The sequence below is a fragment of the Schistocerca gregaria genome, chromosome 4, assembly GCF_023897955.1.
Source record: "Schistocerca gregaria isolate iqSchGreg1 chromosome 4, iqSchGreg1.2, whole genome shotgun sequence".
Classification (NCBI taxonomy): domain Eukaryota; kingdom Metazoa; phylum Arthropoda; class Insecta; order Orthoptera; family Acrididae; genus Schistocerca; species Schistocerca gregaria.
Window position 1 is genome coordinate 637332602 of NC_064923.1, and position 27312 is coordinate 637359913.

The 27312-nt window shown below is 38.7% G+C and overlaps 1 protein-coding gene across 1 annotated transcript in view; it reads right to left on the reverse strand.

The window, feature by feature from the left end:
- Nucleotides 1–13770: 13770 nt before the first annotated feature.
- The window catches only part of LOC126266924 (dnaJ homolog subfamily C member 22), a 46558-nt gene continuing 33016 nt past the window's right edge, over nucleotides 13771–27312 (reverse strand). Inside the window, exon 5 of the mRNA XM_049971615.1 lies at nucleotides 13771–17390. Within this exon, the coding sequence (XP_049827572.1) occupies nucleotides 17184–17390 (207 nt within the window). The 3' untranslated portion in view covers nucleotides 13771–17183. The remainder of the gene's footprint in view (nucleotides 17391–27312) is intronic.

Consider the following 27312-nt stretch of genomic DNA (forward strand, 5'->3'; position numbering starts at 1 on the left):
CTGGATGATTGACTGATCTGGCCTTGTAACAATAACCAAAACGGCCTTGCTGTGCTGGTACTGCGAACGGCTGAAGGCAAGGGGAAACTATGGCCGTAATGTAAAATTTTAATTTTTCCCGGCGAATCAATTGTTCAAATAGATTTCGGGCTTGCAGCCGGTCGTCGTAAACTTCTTCGCACGATATTTCGGCTGGACAACTGCCAGCCATCTTCAGGTGAGCCGAACGAGGACTGACGAAGACGTTCTCCGTTCTGTCTTATATAGTGCGCTGATAGTACTGCCGCGCATGCATTGCAGTCGCGGAGACAGAAGAACCACACCGCCCACCAACAGCGCCCTCACTGGTGGAACTGCGAAACTACGGCCGTAATCTTTCCCGAGGGCATGCAGCTTTACTGTATGATTAAATGATGATGGCATCCTCTTGGGTAAAATATTCCAGAGGTAAAATAGTCACCCATTCGGATCTCCGGGCGGGGACTACTCAAGAGGATGTCATTATCATGAGAAAGAAAACTGGCGTTCTACGGATCGGAGCGTGGAATGTCAGATCCCTTAATCGGGCAGGTAGGTTAGAAAATTTAAAAAGGGAAATGGATAGGTTAAAGTTAGATATAGTGGGAATTAGTGAAGTGCGGTGGCAGGAGGAACAAGACTTTTGGTCAAGTGACTACAGGGTTATAAACACAAAATCAAATAGGGGTAATGCAGGAGTAAGTTTAATAATGAATAGGAAAATAGGAATGCGGGGAAGCTACTACAAACAGCATAGTGAACTCATTATTGTGGCCAAGATAGATACGAAGCCCACACCTACTACAGTGGTACAAGTTTATATGACAACTAGCTCTGCAGATGACGAAGAAATTGAAGAAATGTATGATCAAACAAAAGAAATTATTGAGATAGTGAAAGGTGACGAAAATTTAATAGCCATGGGTGACTGGAATTCGGTAGTAGGAAAAGGGAGAGAAGGAAATGTAGTATGTGGAAATGGATTGGGGCTAAGAAATGAACACTTGGTTTAAGAATCATGAAAGAAGGTTGTATACATGGAAGAACCCTGGAGATACTAAAAGGCATGAGATAGATTATATAATGGTAAGACAGAGATTTAGGAACCAGGTTTTAAATTGTAAGACATTTCCAGGGACAGATGAGGTCTCTGACCACAATCTATTGGTTATGACCTGTAGATTAAAACTGAAGAAGCTGCAAAAAGGTGGGAATTTAAGGTGATGGGACCTGGATAAACTGAAAGAACCAGAGGTTGTACAGAGTTTCAGGGAGAGCATAAGTGAACAATTGACAGGAATGGGGGAAAGAAATACAGTAGAAGAAGAGTGGGTAGCTTTGAGGGATGAAGTAGTGAAGGCAGCAGAGGATCAAGTAGGTAAAAAGACGAGGGCTAGTAGAAATCCTTGGGTAACAGAAGATATATTGAATTTAATTGATGAAATGAGAAAATATAAAAATGCAATAAATGAAGCACGCAAAAAGGGATACAAACGTCTCAAAAATGTGATCGACAGGAAGTGCAAAAGGGCTAAGCAGGGATGGCTAGAGGACAAATGTAAGGATGCAGAGGCTTATCTCACTAGGGGTAAGATAGATACTGCCTACAGGAAAATTAGAGAGACCTTTGGAGAAAAGAGAACCACTTGTATGAACATCAAGAGCTCAGATGGAAACCCAGTTCTAAGCAAAGAAGATAAAGCAGAAAGGTGGAAGGAGTATATAGAGGGTCTATACAAGGGCGATGTACTTGAGGACAATATTATGGAAATGGAAGAGGATTTAGATGAAGATGAAATGGGAGATACAATACTGCGTGAAGAGTTTGACAGAGCACTGAAAGACCTGAGTCGAAACAAGGCCCCCGGAGTAGACAACATTCCATTGGAACTACTGATGGCCTTGGGAGAGCCAGTCCTGACAAAACTCTACCATCTGGTGAGCAAGATGTATGAGACATGCGAAATACCCTCAGACTTCAAGAAGAATATAATAATTCCAATACCAAAGAAAGCAGGTGTTGACAGATGTGAAAATTACCGAACTATCAGTTTAATAAGTCACAGCTGCAAAATACTAACTCGAATTCTTTACAGACGAATGGAAAAACTAGTAGAAGCCGACCTAGGGGAAGATCAGTTTGGATTCCGTAGGAATATTGGAACGCGAGAGGCAATACTGACCCTACGACTTATCTTAGAAGCTAGATTAAGGAAAGGCAAACCTACGTTTCTAGCATTTGTAGACTTAGAGAAAGCTTTTTACAATGTTGATTGGAATACTCTCTTTCAAATTCTGAAGATAGCAGGGGTAAAATACAGGGAGCAAAAGGCTATTTACAATTTGTACAGAAACCAGATGGCAGTTATAAGAGTTGAGGGACATGAAAGGGAAGCAGTGGTTGGGAAGGGAGTGAGACAGGGTTGCAGTCTCTCCCCGATGTTATTCTATCTGTATATTGAGCAAGCAGTGAAGGAAACAAAAGAAAAATTCGGAGTAGGTATTAATATCCACGGAGAAGAAATAAAAATGTTGAGGTTCGCCGATGACATTGTAATTCTGTCAGAGACAGCAAAGGACTTGGAAGAGCAGTTGAACGGAATGGATATTGTCTTGAAAGGATGATATAAGATAAACATCAACAAAAGCAAAACGAGGATAATGGAATGTAGTCGAATAAAGTCGGGTGATGCTGAGGGAATTAGATTAGGAAATGAGACAATTAAAGTAGTAAAGGAGTTTTGCTATTTGGGGAGCAAAATAACTGATGATGGTCGAAGTAGAGAGGATATAAAATGTAGAGTGGCAATGGCAAGGAAAGCGTTTCTGAAGAAGAGAAATTTGTTAACATCGAGTGTAGATTTAAGTGTCAGGAAGTAATTTCTGAAAGCATTTGTATGGAGTGTAGCCATGTATGGAAGTGAAACTTGGACGATAACTAGTTTGGACAAGAAGAGAATAGAAGCTTTCGAAATGTGGTGCTACAGAAGAATGCTGAAGATTAGATGGGTAGATCACATAACTAATGAGGAAGTATTGAATAGGATTGGAGAGAAGAGAAGTTTGTGGCACAGCTTGACCAGAAGAAGGAATCGGTTTGTAGGACATGTTCTGAGGCATCAAGGGATCACCAATTTAGTATTAGAGGGCAGCATGGAGGGTAAAAATCGTAGAGGGAGACCAAGAGATGAATACACTAAGCCGATTCAGAAGGATATAGGTTGCAGTAGGTACTGGGAGATGAAGAAGCTTGCACAAGATAGAGTAGCATGGAGAGCTGCATCAAACCAGTATCAGGACTGAAGACCACAACATCAGTCAAATGTTAGTCAGAGTATGTTAAACTTTATCCCACTAAACAAACAAGTACCAATACAGTAACTCATTGTTAGCTAGAGTATTTTTTAAGATGTGGTTAAACCACAATGTCTATTAACTGATAACGGCCCACAATGTATTAACCTTATTTTTAAGGAATTATTGGCTTGGGAAGGGGTAAGGCAATGCAGCTATATCCAAGTATATTACACAAACTAATTCTTGTGAACGTGTCATGAAGGAATTAGGACAATTATGTAATACTTATTTACTACAAGGCACACTACCTGAGCACAACTAGTGCTGGAATTTCAAGTAAACCTTAATGAATTACTGCATGTCAACAGGATTAGCTCCTGTGGAAACTATGAATAAAACTTTTATAGGACAGCCCTTTTTAATATTATTTACATGGCCAAATTCACCGGTGATTGACTTGCAAAAGTTGAAGGACGTGGTACGAGAAAATCTGATTACACAGGCACAACAAAGAGTCAGAACTTTTAATGATAAGGCTGTCATTCCAAACTTTCAAATATATGATTTGGTATTAGTACGTGATTTTCATCAAAGCTCAAATTTAAGGAAGGAAATGAGCAATTTTTTTCCGCTTTACAGTGGACCTTTTGAAGTTCACAATATACCACATCCAAAAGCAGTGTATCTAATAGACTCCGATACAGAACAAGAAAAAAGAATTATACAATATACATATGGTCATTTTTACATCCCTCATTTACATAAATAACACACTGAATACAATTCACAGAGTACCAATATCAAATGCCTATTGGCCCCACTACAAGCAAAAAGTTTTATGTTAGAAAATAGTTTTTCATTTCATTCATATGTTCCAGTTTCTCAAGCATGTGATCAGAAAGTAAAAGTACAAAATTTTTCTATAAATTTGGAATTCTCATATTCTTCCATATAATTTGTCACAATTTTTTTCTCCTTCCATGTTCTAACATAAAAGCTTGTTATCACTAAGTTGGTAACTATTTCTGCTATACTCAAAGCTTATTCTCTGGTTAACTTCACTAACCCTGCCACAATCACCAGTTCAGTTATCCCGCAGTTATTCTCCATTACGTGTTGGTACAATGTGTTTCCCACACTAGTCCAAGAACTGACCTTAAGCAGCAGCTAACTAGGGACTAGGGTGCGGTCACAGTGGCTCCAATATTGTGGGTTCCACCAACGACTGACATCGGCCAGACACAGACGGTATTTTCAAATCAGTACACCACTAAGTGCGCAATCACAATATAGCCATCACACTACAGCCAATTTTATCCCACAAATGTACGTACTTCTGAGACAATCAGTGAAATTCAAATCAGTTTGTCTGCTTTGGTCAAATCAACCAACATTCTCACACACAAAATATAGTGTGAGCAACTGATAAGTTTAGTCCAAGAAGGAGTGAGCTTTTTGGTATTCTGAGGATGCAGATATAATCGAGATACAGTTCGGAAGCTCTGGACTGAAACTGCAGGTTTGTTCAAAATCTCAAACAGACAAAATTTTTATTGGAAATTTTAGGCATAGACTATAACCTCAAAAAATAATTTGTTCAAGTGAAACGGGTGGCGTATCTTATATGCTTATACTACTGTACTGGATCTTTTTTGAGTAGGTTGTCTACAAATTATTATTACTGCTTACCGGCGTTTTATGCCAGCAGGCTAGCGATTGTGTTAATATGAAGTGGTTTGAAAATGCTATTCTCAAAGCTTATTCTCTGGTTAACTTCACTAACCCTGCCACAATCACCAGTTCAGTTATGCCGCGGTTATTCTCTGGTTAGGCATTATTACGTGTTTGCACAATGCGTTTTCCACACTATTTCGAGAATTGAACATAAGCAGCTACTAACTGGGGACATTTGAGTGCTGTAGGTTATCAGAGTATCTTATACTACAATTTCTGCTTCTCTTTCACTCATGTGCTAAATGCCAGTCATTGAAGGTTAACTGACGTACATCTGCACAACTTTAAACAAATACAGTGAAACAATGTGTGTATTACTTTCTTTTCAAGGTAACCATGAATTATTTCGACTATGTAACACAACTTTTCTCCCTTCATCTAGTATATTCATAAAACTTGTCTGGTTATTCTGATAACTGAGGACAGAATGTATAGTACTCGCCACATTCTTTATGAGACAGGAAAGCTCATTCACATGCATTTGGCGTCTCTTTAATAGCATAAGTCAATATGCAGCACTCGTATCCAGGCACATATGCCTCATGGTATTCATCCCACCCTAAGATTTGAAAATCTAACCTTCTACATACATAGAACAGATTCTAACCTAATGTCACCTCCTTTGACACTGCCAAAAACTGACGAAGGAGATCGGATGCACTATGACCAAACTATCAGCTGATGTTTTTGGGTCATCTCTGGCCACTGTGAACGCAGCCTTAATACCGCAGTGATCTGGCAAAAACTGTCTGTCAGAATTTCATGTTCTTGGACATACCAAGACGATAATATGTAATTTTTCTTACCCATTATTCCTGTTAGCTGTTTATTTCCACTCTGGTAGCCTGAATCTATAGAGTTCACTAATAATTATAATGCTGATTATTCACCCACCAAATAAACCATGTAAACAAACATCGATTGGCTGTCACCGGTTCATGTTTATTCAGCTCAGTCGTATAGCCCCAACCACCTTTGTCTGCAGTAAAGTTTTTTGTTTTCAGATGCGATGGGGATTCCCCTGGCACAGACATCACATACATAATGAAAGAAATCAAAAATCAACTTATGATTCCTTCAGAAATCAAATTATAATATGTTAAAAATGTTCAAAAAGCAGCCGGGATGTGTTTCAAAACCATATGAATAATCAAAAGACAAACATGCTCTAGATGCTAGCCACTTTGTGAGATAACGGTCCCTCCCCCCCCCCCCCCCCCCCCCCTTTCCGAGAACATGATTTTTTTTTTTAAAATTAAAAATTAAGTGCGTGGTTTACAACTTACCACAACAGGTCTGACAAAATTCTAGGTGTCCTGTGAACATGTCATTTTCTAAGCTTCCTAAAAGGCTATAGATCATCAAAAGGTAATGATTTTGCAGCTAAAAGTAATGATTACAGATATGCAGATTATGTTAGATTTCGTGCCATTTTGTATAGTGTAATAGCTGAGATGGTTTTTCGTTTCTTATAGAAGTTATTGTCATTATAAAAGCAGATCAAATACTATTTATATTTAAAGTGCTCCTCAGACCATTAGTTTAGATACACACATGTTGCAACCATGGTTGTAAATATAATATATTTAAAAAAAAAAGCAATACAGATGGTCGTACTGTAGGTGCAACCACAACGGAGGGGTATCTGTTGAGAGGCCAGACAAACGTGAGGTTCCTGAAGAGGGGCAGCACCCTTTTCAGTAGTTCCAGGGGCAACAGTCTGGATGACTGACTGATCTGGCCTTGTAACATTAACCAAAACGGCCTTGCCGTGCTGGTACTGTGAACGGCTGAAAGCAAGGGCAAACTACAGCTGTAATCTTTCCCGAGGGCATGCAGCTTTACTGTATGATTAAATGATGATGTCGTCCTCTTGGGTAAAATATTCCGGAGGTAAAATTGTCCCCCATTCGGATCTCCGGTCGGGGACTACCCCAGAGGACGTCGTTATCAGGAGAAAGAAAACTGGCGTTCTACGGATCGGAGTGTGGAATGTCAGCTCCCTTAATCGGGCAGGTAGGTTAGAAAATTTAAAAAGGGAAATGGATAGGTTAAAGTTAGATATAGTGGGAATTAGTGGAGTTCGGTGGCAGGAGGACCAAGACTTCTGGTCAGGTGAAAAATCGTAGAGGGAGACCAAGAGATGAATACACTAAGCAGATTCAGAAAGATGTAGGTTGCAGTAGGTACTGGGAGATGAAGAAGCTTGCACAGGATAGAGTAGCATGGAGAGCTGCATCAAACCAGTCTCGGGACTGAAGACCACAACAACAACAGTGCCAATTGCCACTTTTCGCACCGTACAGAAATTCTCTCTAGATCATTTTGTAATTGGAATTGATCGTCTGAGGATTTTACCAGATGGTAAATTACAGTGTCACCTGCAAACAATCTAAGGGGGCTGCTCAGATTATCACCTAGATAATTTATGTAAATCAGGAACAGCAGACGGCCAATGACACTACCTTGCAGAACACCAGATATCACTTCTGTTCTACTCGATGGTTTACCGTCTATCACTATGAACTGTGACCTCTGAGAGGAAATCACGAATCCAGTAATACAACTGAGATGATCTCCATATGCAAGCAATTTGATTAATAGTCGCTTGTGAGGAACAGTATCAAAAGCCTTCTGGAAATCTAGGAATATGGAATTGATCTGAGATCCCTTGTCCACAGCACTCATTACTTCATGCACAAGAATGATATTTTCTGAATCTGTGTTGGTTATGTAAGTCATTTGCTTCAAGGTGATTCATAATGTTAGAGTAGAGTATATGCTCCAAAATTCTACTGCAAATTGAGGCCAGTGATATGGGTCTGTAATTCAATGGGTTACTCCTATTTCCTTTCTTGAATATTGGTGTGACCTGTGCTACTTTCCAGTCTTTAGGAACAGGTCTTTCATCAAGTGAGCTGTCGTATATGATTGCTAAGAAAGGCAGTATTGTGTCTGATTACTCTGAAAGGAACCTGGTTGGTATACCACTTGAAGCGGAAGACTTGCCTTTCTTAAGTGATTTGTTTCGCAACACCTAAGATATCTACTACTTTTATGTCACTCATGCTAACTGCTGTTCTGGTTTCAAATTCTGTAATATTTACTTCACCTTCTTTCGTGAAGGAATTACTGAAAACTATTCAGTAACTCCTCTTTAGTTGCACCATCATCGGTAACATTTCCATCACTATCGCACAGTAACAGTATTGACTGTTTTTTTGCCACTGGTGTACTTTACATACAACCAGAATCTCTTTGGGTTTTCTTCCATATTTTGAGAATATATTTCATTGTGGAAACTATTAAAAGTATCTTGCATTGATGTCCGCACTAAATTTCGAGCTTCTGTGAAACTTAGCCAGTCTTGGGGATTTTCGTTCTTCTCAATTTGGCATGCTTTTTTCGTAGCCTCTGCAACAGTGTTCCAATGTGTTGTGTGCGCCATGGTGGATCAGTTATGTCTCTAACTTATGTGATATGTTCTATCTATTGCTATCAATACTGTATCTTTGAATTTGAGCCATATCTGGTCTACACTTACATAATTAGCAAGGAATGGAGACAATCTTAGGAAAGCATCAAGTGAATTTTTACCTGCTGTTTTAAATAGATATATTTTGCATTTATTTTTCAGTGGTTTTGGCTGATATGGTTTTGAGCCTCGCTACAATGACCTTGTGTTCACTAATCCCTGTATTCATCACGACGCTCTCTATTAGATCAAGATTATTTGTGGCCTCACAGTATATCTTATTTCTTATGTGCTTTGTAATTAAAGACCACTCCATGTACAAGATTAACAGTACCTATCATGACCATGATACAAGGTCAAAACATGACTTGCATACCAAGAGTAAAATCTTCGAGTCTCGTTGAAAAACTCTGTTTACCCTCTAGATGAATTTTTTAATTTAAGAGGCTAATCTGGAAAGTAAGAACATTTTGGTTTAACTAAATAAAAACAAAATATATCAATACAACACTTTATTAACCAAGATACAGCACCTTACTCGATTTTTCAATGTAGTCGCCGTATCTGTCAAAGCACTTATTGTAACGTGGGACCAATTTTTCAATTCTCATGTTATACTTCTCTACTGACAAAGATTTGAGCCAGGATGTCACTGGCTGTTCGATGTCCACTGTCTGCAAATTGTTTTCTACCCAAAAAATCCTTTAGTTTCAGGAGTAAGTGAAAAACTGCTTGATCCCGTGTAAGACATTTTAATTATTGCTGTGTTTGTGCAGATGCCATAATGCCTTATGGCCTACGATTCCGATCTTCAACATGCACACTGATTAAACATAATGCATCATTTCCTCACTGAAGACCCATTCATTGCACTATCACCAACAACATTTTTCATTTCCCTATAAAATTTGATAGGCTGAACATTTTGTGTGTTTAGAAAATGAATGACACTACACATTTCACATTTGCTGGGATTTTCTGCGAGTGCCAAAATTCCAAGGTGTGCTTGTTCGGCATCAAAACTCAAGTCACATTGAGACGGAGGAAGGAGCTAACTGGCAAGCTCGTGAATGCCTTGACGGGGGATTGGGGCTGGGTGTGGGGGACAATCTTCTTTCATTTCTGGACAATATTTGTAATTATTTCTCCGGTGTAGTTTGGGATGATAAACTGTACAATTAATAATTGTTACTACCATTTCAGAAAGGAATACTGTACCCTACCTCCCACTGAAATTTTTGTTTTTGCAGGGAAATACAGCCTCTAAATGCTTAACACAAGCGAACATGGTCCACAGTAGGTTGTACGTGCAGTTTAATGAAGCACTTTAATTTTAGAAATTTTCTAGCTAATCATGTGAAATAATTGTTATCTATGATTGTATTGTTTCAGACTTCTGTCTAACTGTAGTAAATGATCAAATTCAAAATTATTTGCATTTTTGGTTGCTGTTCCTATACTTCATTTTTATGAAAAGAAAAGTTGCCATTCACCATATAGCGGAGATGCTGAGTCACAGATAGGGACAACAAAAAGACTGTCACAAAATAAGCTTTTGGCCAACAAGGCCTTTGTCAAAAATAGACAACATCTCCACTGTATGGTGAACGGCATCTTTCCTTGTCATAGTATTGCTACATTCCATCTTGGATTTTCCATTCTTTGATAACACTTCTTTTTTGTTTTGTTTTTTTGTATCTGACTCGTTCTAAATCCACACAATTCTTTTGTTTACTGGATCAGCAGAACAGAAATAAATACATAAATAAATAAATGATAGTAGATTCTCAGATACTGGCTACAAGATGATGGAACTTCACAGAATTTCAGGCAAAGAGCATCTAGCCGTATGTAAATACTCTTGTGGGCGCATAATTGATACTACGGAAAAACTGAGCCACCATGACCAGATGGCTCACCATTATTATCACACAGATGAGCCCTGTGATACATAGAAGTCCATTGATTGTGGACTCTTCTGACTTTTGCTGTTGCCTCAGAAGATTCCACAACTGCAGCCAGAGCACTACTAAGACTCTTGTGATGTACGAATATTGACTCTAGTTCAGACTGTTTACTGTATGGACTGTGCACAAACTTAGCTTGTAATTACAGACTTGGGTTGAAACCTTTTGCGCCACATTTTGAGCTAATGTGCACTAAGCAGGACACTCCATAGACTTTCCACTGCACAAATATTTTCGTATCTCCACAAGATTTTCAAGTGGTGCAAAGACTGGCAAGTTGCTCAAAATGTTCAAATACATAGATGTAAAAACACAGAATCCTGAATTACTGTATCAGTGGGTCACAATTAGACGTAAACTCATCTGGATGATCAGTTTTTAGGGAAAAGAAATGAAAACAAAGGATAATCAAAATTGAAGCATGAGAGACTTCAGTTCATTTAATGGTAGGATAGTGTAAAACTGCAATCAGCTGACAATGGAAATTGCTTTGTGATAACTGAGTGGAATTACGGAAAGAAACTGCTTACTAAACACTCGTGCTACTATGCATAGAGTATTACTGAAGTGTCTGGGACTCTTAGTAAATAACACTAACAGGGCATACTGAACTTTTACAAAGAAAGACAGCATAAATGATTACAAAGTTAGGTTTGACCCCTGAAAAATCTGAAGTGGCAGATGCTCGAAGATGGACACCAACTATTCCGTTAAAGCCAACATACGAAGTTTCAAAACACAGTATTAAGTGAGAAATCTCTAGTCGGGTCTGCCCAAGTTGGCCTCTGACAGTTGCAGTGAACAACTTTGTGAATCTTCCTCAACCAATAATGTAACATGATCTTGTAAAAGTCTCTATGGCAACACCTCAGTGCTACCAACTCTGCACACAGCTAATATACTGTTTAAGACTGCAGCCTATGTGCTTTGTAGCTGAAAGCTGGCAACAGTGCTACGAGCTGTCAGGAGTCTTCTTAGGCCATCTTTACTATATTTTACCTAGTTCATTCTACTGCACAGAACTTACATCATTTTGATGCATTTGAAATACTTTTTTCTATGAAATAGTGCAAAGAAACACACTTACATCAGACCCTGTTTTCTTATATTAAACTGAAAATTTGTTGCTTTCACGACAAATATTGTTTATTATTTTTGTTCCCTAAATGGAGATTGAATTCAAAGTTATTGGTACTAAAAATAAAGTTGTTTGAGAATTTAGTTTTTTAATCAAAATTACTTAGATATATTTGCGTCAATATGAAAAATTTTTAACGATTTTGGAACACAAAATCCTACATCACATTTTTCACAATAGTAATAGCCACTTGTCTTGCTTCATTCTCCACAAACCTTACATAATCTCCAATGCTGTTTCGACATTCTGTTGCTGGAATCAAATTAGGAAAATCCAAAATGAGATTTTTCACTTTGCAGTGGAGTGTGCGCTGATATGAAACTTCCTAGCAGATTAAAACTGCGTGCCGGACCGAGACTTGACCTTGGGACCTTTGCCTTTCACGGGCAAGTGACCTTGCAGGAATGCTAGTCTGCAAGGTTCGCAGAAGAGCTTCTGTGAAGTTTGGAAAGTAAGATACGAGGTACTGGCAGAAATGAAGCTGTGTGGACGGGTTGTGAGTATTGCTTCGGTAGCTCACATGGTACAGCACTTGCCCACGAAAGGCAAAGGTCCCGAGTTAGAGTCTCGGTCTGGCACACAATTTTCATCTGCCAGGAAGTTTCAGTTTAGGAAAATGTCTTCCACTGAGTCCATTTACAGGTGAATGATTTCTAGTTGAAGTTCACTCATCTTATCAAAGCTGCTGTCAGCTCAACAATGAAGTAAAGATGACTGCTAGAGCACCTTAGCTTTTTACATAAAACATACGAACTTACAATGAGCACAATGAAAATATCAAAAAAATCTGTATTCCTCCACTTTGTCTCCATTCAAAAGGGTAGTAGCCCACTATCTGGTTGTTATTATTAGAATTCAAAACACAGATTTCATATTTTCTGCATTTCTTTCTTCTGACATTGACATTGGATGCGGTCACTTTGTGTTTTGGCATCAAAAGAATTATGTCCCCAGTGTCTTGACTTTCACAAATAGCAACTGAATGATCCTGTTTGCAAAACAGAAAGTTCACTTTTTTCAGTTTCTAAGCAATTAGATGTTACCTAACTCTTTTCTATTTTTGTGTACTGTAGTGTAAAACTATCTAGAATATAAATACAAAGCTTGTAGCAGATGACAATCTGTTCTCATTGCACTGTGTGTGACTTTGTGGCTTTGCATGCTGCAACTTAAATACCACAAATAAAGTAACATGCAATGTTGTCTGTATCCTTTCCTGCCAATATGAGTGACAAATGCTGCCCCATGTTTTTTTGCGCCAGTATGAACATTAGAGTATCTTCATAGAGATTACATATTTTATATATAGCTGCACAACAGCAACAGTTTCACGTAATAAAATTACAAACAGCCGACCAATTGCAATGTTACAGTATGGGAGCATTGATACAAATAATGTAGTTATACATAAAAAAGGCAGGTGGCACTTACGCCGAGAAACTTACGCCCAGTGGCATATACAGCCAAAATATAAAAAAATTACATTACTATATTAGTGAAGCCCACAAACGGTATACATGTCAGAACTTTAAAATTGACAATAATGGCTCTTGTCAAGAAAGAATTACGAACACTGGTATATGATCCTGTTAATACACATCCACACGAAAAACAAAATTTTAGAGCCAGGCAAAATCACATAAGGGCCAATGTGGTAGCAAAAACATACATTGTGACAAAACGACCATTACATACACATTGAAACTGGTCGGCTGTTTATAATTTTATTTAGAGATGACGGACTTAATACAAACACTGGAATATATTTACAAAGCTGAGAAATATCTGACATTGGTCCTCATCACTTGTTCTTTTGGAGCATAATATGCACGACATAGGAGCTACTTGGCTCATCTCCAGAGCGGTAAGCTATCATTATTCCGTGCCCTATATATAAATGGAACGGGAATCAAGCCCAATGTTTCATACAATGGGAAGTACCCTCTGCAATGCATATCATGGCAGTTTGCAGAGTATATGTGAAGATACACAGATACATGCAGCAAAAATGGAGAAAAATGATTACACTGAACACACAATAACAAAACACATTTGCTTCCAGATCATCATCATGCATGAAGTTAAAAGCTCACACATGTACATATATCTTACAAGGGCAAGAGAAAATTTTGACACAGAAATCAAACTTTGTGAAAAAATATTATTTCTGCAAGAGTATACATATAAGAAATTATTTTGTGTATAAAAAATCTTTGAGCCAATGAACATATTGAAGTGCTGTGCAACTTCCAAAACAAATGCTAGAGACTAATTTAGAATATCATTAGTGAATTTAGGAATGTTTAATTACTGTACTCAGAATGAACTGGTACTTTCATTTAAAAAGCAAACATGTAACACTTGATATTTTTAACAAAGTTCTAACACTAATCCTATGGATCAGGAACATGTTTTAGACAGTATTTTAAGCTTGCATTCATTACTGAGCAAGATATATCTTTGTATTGCACATGAAAACTTAGATATACTATGTTCAAACATGATGAGAAGGACGGAGTAATACAATAATATACAAACAGTTTGTAACATTGTGCTATCGGTCATCTACTTCATAAAAAAATTGTTTTCAGAGTTTGGCATAATATAATTGTGATACGCAAAGACTATATGGAAGATGTGATATATGTGATGTTAGAGTGCTTTGTTAAAGTGTGTTTGTAACGTGAAATGTGTAAGTTACTAAATAATATTTTGTCAGTTACTAAATAATATTTTGTCATGAATTAATGAACTGAAAATGTTTGTGTATGTAATTTCATGTATTTGTGCAAGTTGTCATTTGTATAAAATGGTACACGCTTAGGGACAATGTGTAGGATATGCGGTATGTAAAAGATGTTGAGGTCTTGTACTGCCCGGAAGTCACTGTGAGAAGTGTAAAAGGTGGCTTGGGCTTTTGAAGCACTACCTACACAGAAAGCAGGAATGAGAGGGCACAGTCTGTAGTCTGAAGTGAAAGAGGACTAAGCAGGTGATGCCTTGCCTGGAAATTGTTGCACAACTGTCCCCGATCACAAACTGCTGAATTGATGTAGGTCGTTAGGCTAAGTTACGGACTTTAAAAGATGCCAAGAAGAATTTCAAGAAACGTGTATGCCATACCATGGATAGTATAGCCACCATTACTATCTGCCATGCCCAAAAGGTTAAGAAATGTATAAATAGAATTATAGAAGTATGAACCATTAACTCAAAATTAATTTTTTAAAATAATTATTGTGTTGATCACAAAATTTTGTTCATCCTGTTGTTTTACTCTTAATTACTGGCCTATATAGGGTCCTTTCCTGGTGTTTGATTATTCCGAGTAAATCTGTTATAAAAACATTTTAAGTACTTCATTCAGTATCTACAAGCACTAGTTTTCATATCTGAATAAATGTCTGTAACTAATTGTTGGGAGCTAATTTTTACAGCACACATAACAGTACTGTATGATTTAAGTAGTAGAAATGCTGAGGTGAAATTTTGCTGAAGCACTTAAGTAAATGTTTTCACATGAATTTAACGATTTTAATATTTTTACTCTCTCTTTGTGGTAGTAAGTAAAGTGAAAGTGATTAAATAAGTTTTGCTAAAAAGATTAACTTGTCAAGCATAAATACTGAGGTTTTGCAAGATTAAGCTTTCAGTGAAGTAAAGATAAATTTCTTTCAGTTATAACTGAAATTCAGTAAGATACAGAGTTATAAAAATAAAATTGCTTATGTGGCTCAGTAACACTAAAGTACCATTGCATGAAAATACTGAATAACCATATAGAGTGATCACACCCTACCTTTTTCTATTGACAGATAATTTGCTAGGATAAAGATATGAACCATGTGTCTTAACAAATTTAAATGTGTGTATTGTGCTATTAGAATAGTTAGGTATTTAATTTTTTTGTTACACAAAATGCAACACAGAAGTATCCACTGGCCAGTTCTTTTTTAGCACATAGTGACAATTGAAAATTTGTGGCCTTTCTAGATGAAAACTATGTATGTATGTGGGTGTAGCAGCTAAAAGATTCCTGTGTCTTTCTCAAAACCATATCCTGAAAAGTTATATTTATTTGTTAAGTTAAGTTAGGGAACAGCAAGAAAGTAGGCCAAATTAACTTATTCTGCTTTTCCTAAACTTAACCATTTCTTCGCTGAGATAGGCTAGCTACTGTAAATCCATTAGACAAACCACTTAATGAACTTGCTACAGAAAGGTTCTAGATTCAGTATTATTCCATTTTTTAATGTGTTTCTTTCTAACACCTAGGAAACTCTTAGGAGAGGAACTAATAGTCTGACTTCCATATCCATTAGTTATACATCAAGGTCAAGTTCTATAAAAAGGGTTACATTATTCGACAGTTGTGGATAGTAGGCACATTTATGATGTGTAAACTATAAGCACAATTTCCCGTATAAGAGTGTTGTAAGTGGCTTTTCCCATCACAGGACTATTTCTTTTGTCGAAGTGTAGAAGTCAACAGAATGGAGCTACTTACAGACACCTGTGTTTCACTAAATTTTAGTTACACATACAAATGTGATACTAAATAACACACCTTTCTACAACTAATTTAGGCAAATCTCACAATCATTAAACAGTGATTATTATTTGAAAAATAAAGTGGAAGTAGCTGCACCAATCACTAAAATAAGTACTTCACAATTTCTACAGGTATTCATCTCCTTTTGTTCACATATCATATTACGTTGCGATGACCTCTCACATCCGTTTCATTATTATGCAGATGGACTTGGACATGGCTTCATAGAAAACTGTCAATTTCACTTTATTTCTTGATGTTTTGAAATGGCACCTTTAATCCTGAAAGTATGAGGTTCACCCTTTTGCGCTGTCAGCAGAATTGCAGATAAAATGAAATTTTGAATTAATCTCTCTGTAAATAATCACCTGAATAACTGAGACACTGGAAAAGGAAGAAAACTATACAATCTAAGGAGTTCAACCAACAATAACAGCGTAACTTCTATGTGTGCAATATAGTCAAAGCCGTAGATTACACCAGGAATGCAAGCAGCTTCATGATCCACATGCTTATTTACCTCAATAAAATATCTTTGTTTCATTATTTACATCAACAATAGCCCAATATAAAAAAGGTTTCAAGAACCTTTCAGTTATAAAAATAAGAAACATTGTCTGAATTACTTCCTTTGTGTGTCAGATGTTTATAATCACATGACTCTCAACAGATCACAAAACATAGAAATATTCCTTACAGCCTGAACTCTTTTCACAAAATGCTAGGTGAACTCATAGTTACACTTATCATTAACAATACCGGGTCAAAAATACACTTAAATCTATTTTTAAGATTGATTTCCCCTCACAGAACTCAGATATATTGCTTTGGTAAAAACATTAGTAAACACTATAAAATAAATAAACCACGAAAAACTCTAGAAAACGCAACAGCACGTGCGCGCCACACACACACACACACACACACACACACACACACACACACACACACACACACACACACACAAACGAAAGTCCTCACAGGGATCCATGTTCTCCAACATTAAGGATTGTATCTTTTGTTTCTGCTACTTCTCTTTGCCCTAATGCTGGAGACAATTTCATATGCCTGCTGAATTTCCATGAATTTTTCCTGTGCCTCTCGCCGTTTGTCTGGATCTTTCACTTTATCTGGGTGGTATTTTCTTGACAAAGCTCTCCAACTGGATGTTATCTCAGCCTGTGTCGCACTGCTTGATACTTCCAAAACCTGCAGTGAAATATTATCAGATAAGTCAATGAAATATCATTATACCTTACCTGTGAAAATAGCTTAGCAAACATTAATAGACAATGAACAGCACAAACAGAATAGGACAATAACGTTTCAAATCAAATTTGTCTCCAACAGAGTTGAGAGTAAATGGTATTCCAAATGTAAGAACAACAACCAAATGCCAAAACAAGATAAGAGAAGGACTGAAAGCCTTGTCAATGAGGAAACACAAACATATCAAACTACTTCTTCTAGAAAATTACAACCAAAAATTTATCATCAGATGCAAAGCATTCTGTAAGCTACAATGAGGAGCACACTTACAAACACAGAAACAGTTCGCATTTTAAGTTGAGCTTTCTACTGATACTGAATATCATAGTCACATACTGATATTAAATATCTTGGTTACACTTGATACCTTCACTGTAGCAATGTGCTTCAGACTGCATTAGGATATTTTAAAAGATTGCCAAAAACATAAACAGCTTTTGGAGGTAGCCTTGTCCAGGGACACTTCTTTCAAAATTAACCATTTTGTAGGACAGTTGACAGCACAGTAAAAGTCAAATGATTGACTACTTGTCCTTATGCTTTGGCATATGACGATTTGTGTTGGGCGTAAAAAGAATTTCATCTCTACCAGAAAGACTTATTTTAGGAACAAAGCCAATTACATCACTCAAGATATCTCTTGATTTATAAGATTGTTTTGCAACAGTCATCACCAGATCAAAACTTAGAACTTGTGAAATAAGGTTCAGTGACAATAACAACAGATTCCATCACAACTAACACTGGACCTTGTTTTACACATTCTAAGTTTTGATCTGATGACAGTAGCAGCCAAAAAAATGTTATAAATAAAGACAGCCACTGTTTTATCGGGGGGGGGGGGGGTTGATCATTTTCAATGTACAATACAACTGATTCCCATGCTTTCAGAATTTGTCTTATTGCACCAGAAGATTGTTGCTTTGCTGATACCGCCTCCTCCGCCTCCTCTGAACTTCTCTCCACAACTTTCTGCTGTGAAACACACTGCAACTCCATAAGCTCTTCGGTGATCATTTCTTGGCTGTGATCTTCCACAAGTTCATCGATATCATTGTTATCCACTTCTAGCACCATGCTGTAGGCCAAAGACACAATCTTGTTGGCTACAAGCTCCACAGGTACCGACTCAAATGCCTCAGTATCACATTCAATAACACTCCAGCCAGAGCTTCTTCGAATTATAAGGGAGAATTCTCTTGGTAACCACTTCCCATGCCTTTTGGGTCATCTTGACGCAGGTAACAATGTAGAAGTGATATTTCCAAAACTCTCAGAGCGAGAGAAGTAGCATCAATCAACTCAAAGCAATGCTCAAAGAATGCTTTAGTGCATAGCTTCTTGAAGTTATAAATAATCTGCTGATCCATAAGCTGGAGTAACAGGGTGGTGTTGGGAGGCAGAAACTGAATCTTGATGAACTGAAATTCTTCAAGGTGGTGGTCTTCTAGGCCTGGAGAATGGGCAAAATCGTTGTCCATAGCAAGCAAGACACGATGGAGTGGCAGATTCATCTCAAGCAAATATTTTTACACTGAAGGATGAAACACTTCATTGATCCAATCACAAAAAAAGATCACATCACCCAAGCCTTGTTGTTGGACCTCCACATCACATTTAATCTGCACTTCTGGACTTTACACTTCTTGAGGGCAATTTGCGTATCAGAATGGTAAACATGCAGCATTTTAGTTTTCAAATCGCCGCTTACACTAGCACAAAATAGTAATGCGAGATGGTCTTTCACTGGCTTGTGGCCAGGCAATGAATTCTACTCTGCTTTTATAAAAGTACGCTTCAGCATCTTTTTATAGATTAGACCCATCTCGTCACAATTAAAATCCTGTTACGGCAGGTAACACTCAGAATTCATTAGTATCTTGAAGTTGCTGATTAAGTTCTCAGCTGCCATTGTGTCGGCACTGGCTGCTTCGCCATCCTCAATGCTGTGGATGCTGGTTTTACTCTTAAACTTCTCAAACCACCCATGACGTCCCTTAAATACTTCTTCGGCCACTGATGATCCTGGCAGACTGCATTATGTACTAAAGATATTGATCATATGCTTCTGCCAACAATGAAAGGTGTTCATACTGTTGAATATTTCCCCAGCCGTGCACAAACGGCTGGTGATATTACATTAAATCTTTGTCACTCACTGTGTTTCAGAGAGAAGAAATGTAAACTGTCAGAAATCTTGTTGGAATTTAAATTGTAGGTTGCTGAGAGACTTACCTCTCTGCATTATGTGTAACAAAATACATGGTCAAATCATTATGCCAATAAGGTTGTAACAGAGCAATGTGGGAGTATCCTAGCTGTTCTTATACCACCCCCCAACATCAGTATTATTTTGTTTTAACCTGATCTAGTTTTATTAATAATATAATTCCTGTGTAATTTCTCAATCACTACTGACAATAGTACAGCTAGTTCAACTTTAGAGAAATATTCATGACTTACTACACACATTAACTATGCAAAGGCGAAACCTACGATGAGCTGAAAGATGTTTCTAGATTGCTACAGCTCATTTCAAAGCCCTAATTTTTCTCTTTACAAAAATTGTTTAACTTACTACAAAGTCTTAACATTTCAAAACTTAAGCATGTTCAAAATTTCAGTGGCCTAAAATGTTCCAACCTTAAAAGGTAATGATTTCCAAAATTCAGTACCACATTGTTATGACCCTGATTTTTTTTGTTGGAAACAGCTAATTAGTTTGGCCTCAGCAGCAAGTGACTGTGGTAGTGTGTGCATGCGTGCACACATGCGTTGTTCCAATGAAGGCCTTTTTGGATGAAAGCTTACTTATTTGACAGTCTTTTGTTGTGCCTATTTGAGACAGAATCTCTGCTGTATGGTGAGTAGCAATTATTTTCATATTGCCATTATTCTACCCTGGATTTTCCACTGTATCATTGGTCCTTTAATTATTCCAGAGCTTCCAGTGAATTTTAGGAATCATCTTTCACAATGAAATCCTCTCTTATAAAAGTGTACCTATAATTTGGCTACCATTTTCTAATTATAGTGCTATTAGTTAAACAACTTCCACAACTGCCAACTGTACTTTGTTCCTTTCAATTTTCCTGGTTTTTGTATTAATATCTAAAATGTAATAGCAACATATTTCAACAAACAGTAATTATCCATATCATGTCTTAAATAGGTATCGTACAGCCTGTAGCCTGATGTGAGTTAGAGGCTAGTAGTTATCATACAAACAACCTGTCTTTGTAAACATCGTGTAGTTGTTTCTATAGAACATACAGGTATTATGTGTGTGTCAGAAAGGCCACAGCTGGGAACTTGCACCTGATCTACATTTCACCATTGCTACTACGTGGTTACTACATCATAATCACGTAAAATAATATATTACTCTGCCACAAATGAACGTCGTGGTATGGTATCAACTCGTGTAGCTTACAGATCTGGTTCAAATATTAAGATTGCTCCATGTAACAAAGCTGATCATATGAACAGATCGTTGTGCATAAATAAATATGAAAAGTTTGAAAAATCATTTTCTACAGTACAACATACTTTATTCAACATATGTTCATAAAGTCCATTATTAGCAGGAGGGCAATCAACAACAAAAGACCAAGAGATGTCTAAGCCATATTTGCAAACCAGTGAAGTTATTAGGCGATGCTAAATGTGTGAGGTATATGGGGGAAAAAATCATCATCAGTAGAAAATTCAAAAGTTTAGAGGCAATAAATTTCACTCTCATTGTTCAAAAATTTCGTGTTTATTTGCTGAGCCTAGTTTGAATTTCAGAAAGATCAGTGAACACACAATGGCAAACTAAAGTCTTTATATTATATTTACTCCTTCTCTTCTACTTTGATAGATACTTATAATACAAGTTTATAAGTGATCAGCCTGTCTGCAAAGTAAATTTTATTGTGGACCAGTAACTTATAATATTTTTCTTCTCCTGGAAATAAAGTCTTTCATAGCTACACTGTTTCTCTATTTGTTAAGTACCAGTTTCCAGGCTAAAGCTTCGTTTCCAAGCACTCATGCATTCAGAAGTTGTCAAAAAGCTTTTTTCATGGAGAAAAAATATAAGCTTTAACACTTTCGAGACGAGCGACGTAGCTCCTACGTCGGCCGTTTATCAGCAATGTTAACGACTCGCAGCGCATGACTTTCATATTCTGTAGGTTTAAAAGTACTGTCTGGTTAACCTAGTACCAAGAAAAAAATTATAGATGGCAGCATATGTCATTGTTGGTGGTGGTACAGGAGTATATTTTGAGTCATTTGCTTTGCCGCGCTCACGCTCTACTTACAACAGGCGCGCGGCAATTCAAAACTTTACATTGTTGTTGGCTGATAGCTTCGCACTTTATTTTCGTCGTGGCCTTGTGGGATAAAGAAATTGCAGATTTTGACATTAGTGATGTAAGCTATTTTTTGTCCGAATTTTCCGTAATTCTGAGGTTTGATTACTGGTCAGAAAAAAGATCACTTTTACGAATTTTCTTATAGACGAAAACAATCCCTCTGACGGTGAACCGTCAGGAAAACCTGAAGATGAGGCTGTTGACATCGCTGTCACAACAAACACAACTGGTCATTGCAATTTGCCATATTCTTCTGGCCAGTGGACAGATGACGGTACAACCACTCCCCAGCTTCCTGTTTTTTTCTGAATCCTGTGGAATTCAAGATGGGATTGACCAACATTCTTCAGTGTTTGTTTGTTTCACGTACTTTTTCGATGAAGGACTGGTGACACTGATCAAATGAGAGACAAACTGCTTCGCTAGAATGGCAATAGAGACAGTAAGTGCTACAGAAAAACTGAAGCCTCCATCAGTATGGCGTAAGTGGACAACAGTGAAACTCAGTGAACTGTATACATTTTTTGGTATTAATTGCATATGTGCTTAGTCAAGAAACCAAAACTGTCTGACTACTGGTCAACAAATCCCGTGTTGCAGTCCTCATTTACAGCAAAGTGACTGCCAAGAGATAGATTTTTGTCAATTCTACAAATGTTACATCTCGTAGATAACGCAACATATATTCCTAAAAACCAGGTGGCCACAATCCTATTCATAAGGCAAGACCTATATTCGACAGATGCGTGACCCAAAGTGGAAAGGCTTACAAGCCAGGCGAAAATATTAGTATAGATGAAGGAATTTGCCCTTTCCGTGGTAGACTGAGTTTTAGAGAGTATATGAAAAATAAGCCTAATAAATATGGCGTAAAATTTTTTATGCTATGTGAAAGAGAAAGTGGGTACGTCCTGAACTGTGAAATTTATTTTGGGAAACAGTCTAATGCCGATAACAGCATTTTACACATTGTAAACAGATTGTGTCATTCGTTTCATAATAAAGGTCACACATTATACATGGACCGATTTTACACCAGCCCTGATTTACTGGATTATATGTGGGGGCAAAGAACTAAGGCAATTGGTACTGTGCAGAAAAATAGAAAAGGACTACCAAGGGGGGGGGTCTTGCCGGCAAAAAAAAAAAAAAAAACAACAACAACAACAACAACATTCGTTTCACAGACGAGATCACTTACTGTTTGTAAAATGGAAGGACAACAGAGACTTTTTTCTTTTGACAACAAAGCATAAAATGACTGCAACAAATGTCAGTGTAAAAACTAAATTTGTAATGGTGGAAAAAAATGAAGCCAGACTGTGTTTTGGACAGTGATAGTGAAAAAGCTGATGTGGATCATAGCGACCAGATAATGGCGTACTATCGTTTTGAACTAAAACAAATAAAGCGGTGGGATAAAGTTTTCTTTCACATTTTCATGCTCATGACTGTAAATTCATACATTTTGTACAAAATGCCGCAAAATACAAGCAAACATCTGGTTGAATACATTACAGAGTTAGCAGAGAACTTGGTTCACAAACGTGGCCTCTCAGACTCGTGCACTTCTCAGAACAGTTCACCCATCAACAGACTAAGCGGAAAACATTTTCCAAACTTAATTCCACCCACAAAATTGTCTAAGTGGCCTTAGAGAAGGTGTAAAGTATGCGCAGAAACAAGCAAGGCCAGATATGGTAAAGTTTCAAGGAAAGATACGTGATGTTATTGTGAAACCTGTGACATAGGGCTTTGTTTTCCAAAATGTTTCGAAATATTTCATACAAAAGCCAATGTAACTGTGTGATATTAATAAAATAAGCCAATGTAACTGTGTGATATTAATAAAATAAAAGTTCATATTTCAACAGTTATTCATTTAAAACTAACAACTTCAATCCTATGTCCCTTAGGGGCCCTAAAACTTTTTTTTTCCACTGTGAAAACAGCATACACTCAAATTAATATAAAGCCCTTGTCACTGACATAAATGTTTATTTCTTTGCAGTACTCTGAAGGGAATGGACGTAGTTTTTAAATGCAAAAGACAATCTATTTTCTGTGGTATAGAATCTGCTGTAGAAAATTCAGAAAAACTATGAAATCGCTCAGTACCAGCCAGTTGAGCATCCACACTCGCACTCAGTCCTCAAAGTGTTAAAAATTCTTCAACTGAAGCTCGTTCTCGATGACTGAGAAACCTTAAACAGCAAACAATAATACTAGAAGAGATGAGTGTAACAGTAGTTGGAAAATGAGGGAGGTGGTGGTGGTGGTGGTGGTGGTGGTAGTGGTAGTGGTAGTGGTAGTGGTAGTAGTAGTAGTAGTAGGAGGAGGAGGAGGAGGAGGAGGAGGAGGAAAGGGCGAGTGCACACGTAAAGGTCCTCATAACATAATTCAGCAGTCAAGTCTATAGATGGCACTTGCAGTATGTAATTAGCTACAGTTCACTGTAACTATATTTCTACAGCAGATGGAAGATTAGCTGGTTTAAAGGTGGGAGAAGGGACCAAACTACGAAGGTCCTAATAAAACAATGCCTCAAGTGTGAGAATAACATGGACTAAACATGTAACACAAAACGGAAAGAAAGGAAAAGCCACAAGAACGAAGAGAAGGCAACAAACACTAAAAGGAACAAAAGAGGAGAAGAAAACAACATAGAGACGCTAGAAACAGAGAGGAGTAAAACATGAGAGCAAATTACAGTGGCTGGCCAACCACGAGAATAAAAAGGGAAAGCCAGCCAATCTACTACACATTAAAACCTCCACTCTAAAAGCACTAGGGTGGAGGACACAGAGGGACAAAGGACATGCACTAAAACCTACATAGAAGTATAAAACCCACTCTCATGGATAAAACTTAAAACTAAAGCTGCTGTGCAGACACTGTCGCCCAACACCGAAGCAAGGTGCTTGGAAAGTTAAAAGTCTGCCGCAGAGCGGCTAAAAGTGGGCAGTCCGACAAGAGGTGGACGACTGTCATTTGGAAGATACAGCAACACTAAGGTGGGTCCTAGCAATGGAGTAGGTAACCATGCACTAGTCACGTATGGCCAACGCAGAGCCGGCAGACGACAACTGATTCCCTGTGAGAGGCCTGCATGGAAGACTTCCACACATTCATAGTCCCCTTAATGACACATAGTTTGTTGTGCGTGCTGTTACGCCATTCCGTCTCCCAAAGCCGGAAAACCCTGCAGTGTAAGACAGAATGCAGGTCAGTTTCGGAGATGCTCATCTCCAGAAGCGGTTTCCATGTCACCTGTTTTGCCAGCCTGCCGGCAAGTTCCTTGCCACGGATTTTGTGTCCTGGGGTCCACACAAACACCACGGAACGGAAGTACTGTTCCGGGGCATAGATGGACTCCTGAATGGATGCTAACACAGTGTGGTGAGGGTAGCACTGGTAGCTTGTAGGCTGCTCAATGGCTCACCACGGCATGAGCGGATGTACTCAATAGCACGAGATATGGCCACCAGCTCTGCAGCGAAAACACTGCAGCCAAGTGGCAAGGAGTGCTGCTCAATATGTCTTCCATGTACATGTGCAAAGCCTACACGACCATCAGCCATTGAGCCATCAGTGTAAACCACTTCAGAGCCCCGGAACACGTCAAGAATTTAAAGGAAGTGACAGCGGAGAGTGGCGGGGTTAATGGAGGGAGTCCTTAGGGCAAAGCAAAAGGTCCAGACAAAACTGCAGCTGAGGCATACACCATGAAGGCGAACGTGAATGGACCGCAAGTAGAGGTGGTAAAGGGATGGACTCCAGTTCAGAGAGAAGGGACCGCATGTGAACCGCAATCGTTTGCCCCAATCTGGGCTGCCGAGACTGCCGCGGGTGGGAAAAGGAGACGGTGATTCGGATGCTCGGGGAACTATGACTGTGTGCTGCGTAACGATTTGCACCCCAATTGGTGTTGCTCAAGCAAAGGAGGGCATTGAGGTGCTGCCAGCACTTCTGCTTAAGCTGACAAAGATGAGGGAGCCAAGTCAATCGAGCATCGAAAACCAGTTTTAGGAATTGATATGTCTCCACTACAGTGAGTGGATCGTCATCAAGGTAAAGTGCGGGTGCTGGATGAACGGTACAATGCAGACAGAACTGCACGACACACGACTTTGTGCCTGAAAACTGTAAGCCGTGGGCTACAGCCCATGACTGCCTTGTGGATGGCTCCCTGGAGGTGCCACTCGACAACAGTACTGGAGCAGCAGTACGAAATGGAGAAGTCGTCTGTATACAGAGAGGGTGAGACGGAGGGCCTGACAGCTGCTGCTAGACGGTTAAATAAAGACACAATTAATACAGAGCACTGTGGGACTCCATTCTCCTGGATATGGATGGAACTATGGGAGTCGACAACTTAGACAAAGAAAGTACGAAGCGGCAGGCAGTTCTGGATAAAAATTGGGAGTGGTCCCCAGAGACCCCACTCATAAAATGTGGCAAGGACATGATGTCGCCAGGTCGTGTCGTATGCTTTACATAATTCAAAAAAAGACGCCAATCAGGTGTTGCCATCTGGATAAGGCTGTTCGGGTGGCAGACTCAATGGACACAAGATTATCAGTGGTATAATTACCCTGGCGGAAGCAGCCCTGATTTGGAGCCAACCCAACCGCCGACATACCATATGTTCCAGTAGCTAACAAAGAATACTGATGGGCCGATAGCTATCCACATCAAGCGGGTTTTTACTGGGTTTGAGCACTGGAATGATGGTGCTCTCCCGCCATTGCGATGGAAAGATGCCATCGCACCAGATCCGTGAGAGATGTTTAATCATCTGGCTGTGGATGCGATCAGGCCCAGGAGCTGTGTCGGCACAATGTGTAAGGACACTGAGGAGCTCCCACTCTGTAAATGGGGCGTTATAGGATTCACTGCAGCATGTAGTGAATGAGAGGACGTTCCCATCCAGCCACCATTTGAGTGTGTGAAAGGCTGGGGGGTAATTCTCCGTCACAGAGGTGGTTGTTGTTGTTGTTGTTGGGATGTTTAAGGGGGACTAAACAGCTAAGGTCATCAGTCCCCCATTCCAAAAAACCGGCGAAACAAAATTTACGGAACAGGTAAAACCCCAAGGGGGGAGGAGACACCCCTCCCCCCAGTCACTGAAAGAACACCAATGTGTCAGCGAACACTAGAGACAAGAAGAGTACAGACGAACACTGGACAGAAAGAAATGGAAGAAAATAAGAGGGTCGGAGACTGGTTGACTGACCATGGGTACAAAAATTGGGAAAGAGTCAACCATCCGAATACACACATTAAAATCTGCAACCAATGAGACACTCGAGGACAAGATACACAGAAAGGGAAAGGGACAGGTCCCCCCTAAATGGAACCATACAAAGGACTACCACGGATAAAATTTAAAACGTCGTCAGCCATGGAGGCATCGTCGCATAAAACCAAAGGCAACGTGCCCGGGAGATTAAAAGTCTGCCGGAGGATGCGCAGGCGGGGACACTCCAACAAAATGTGGG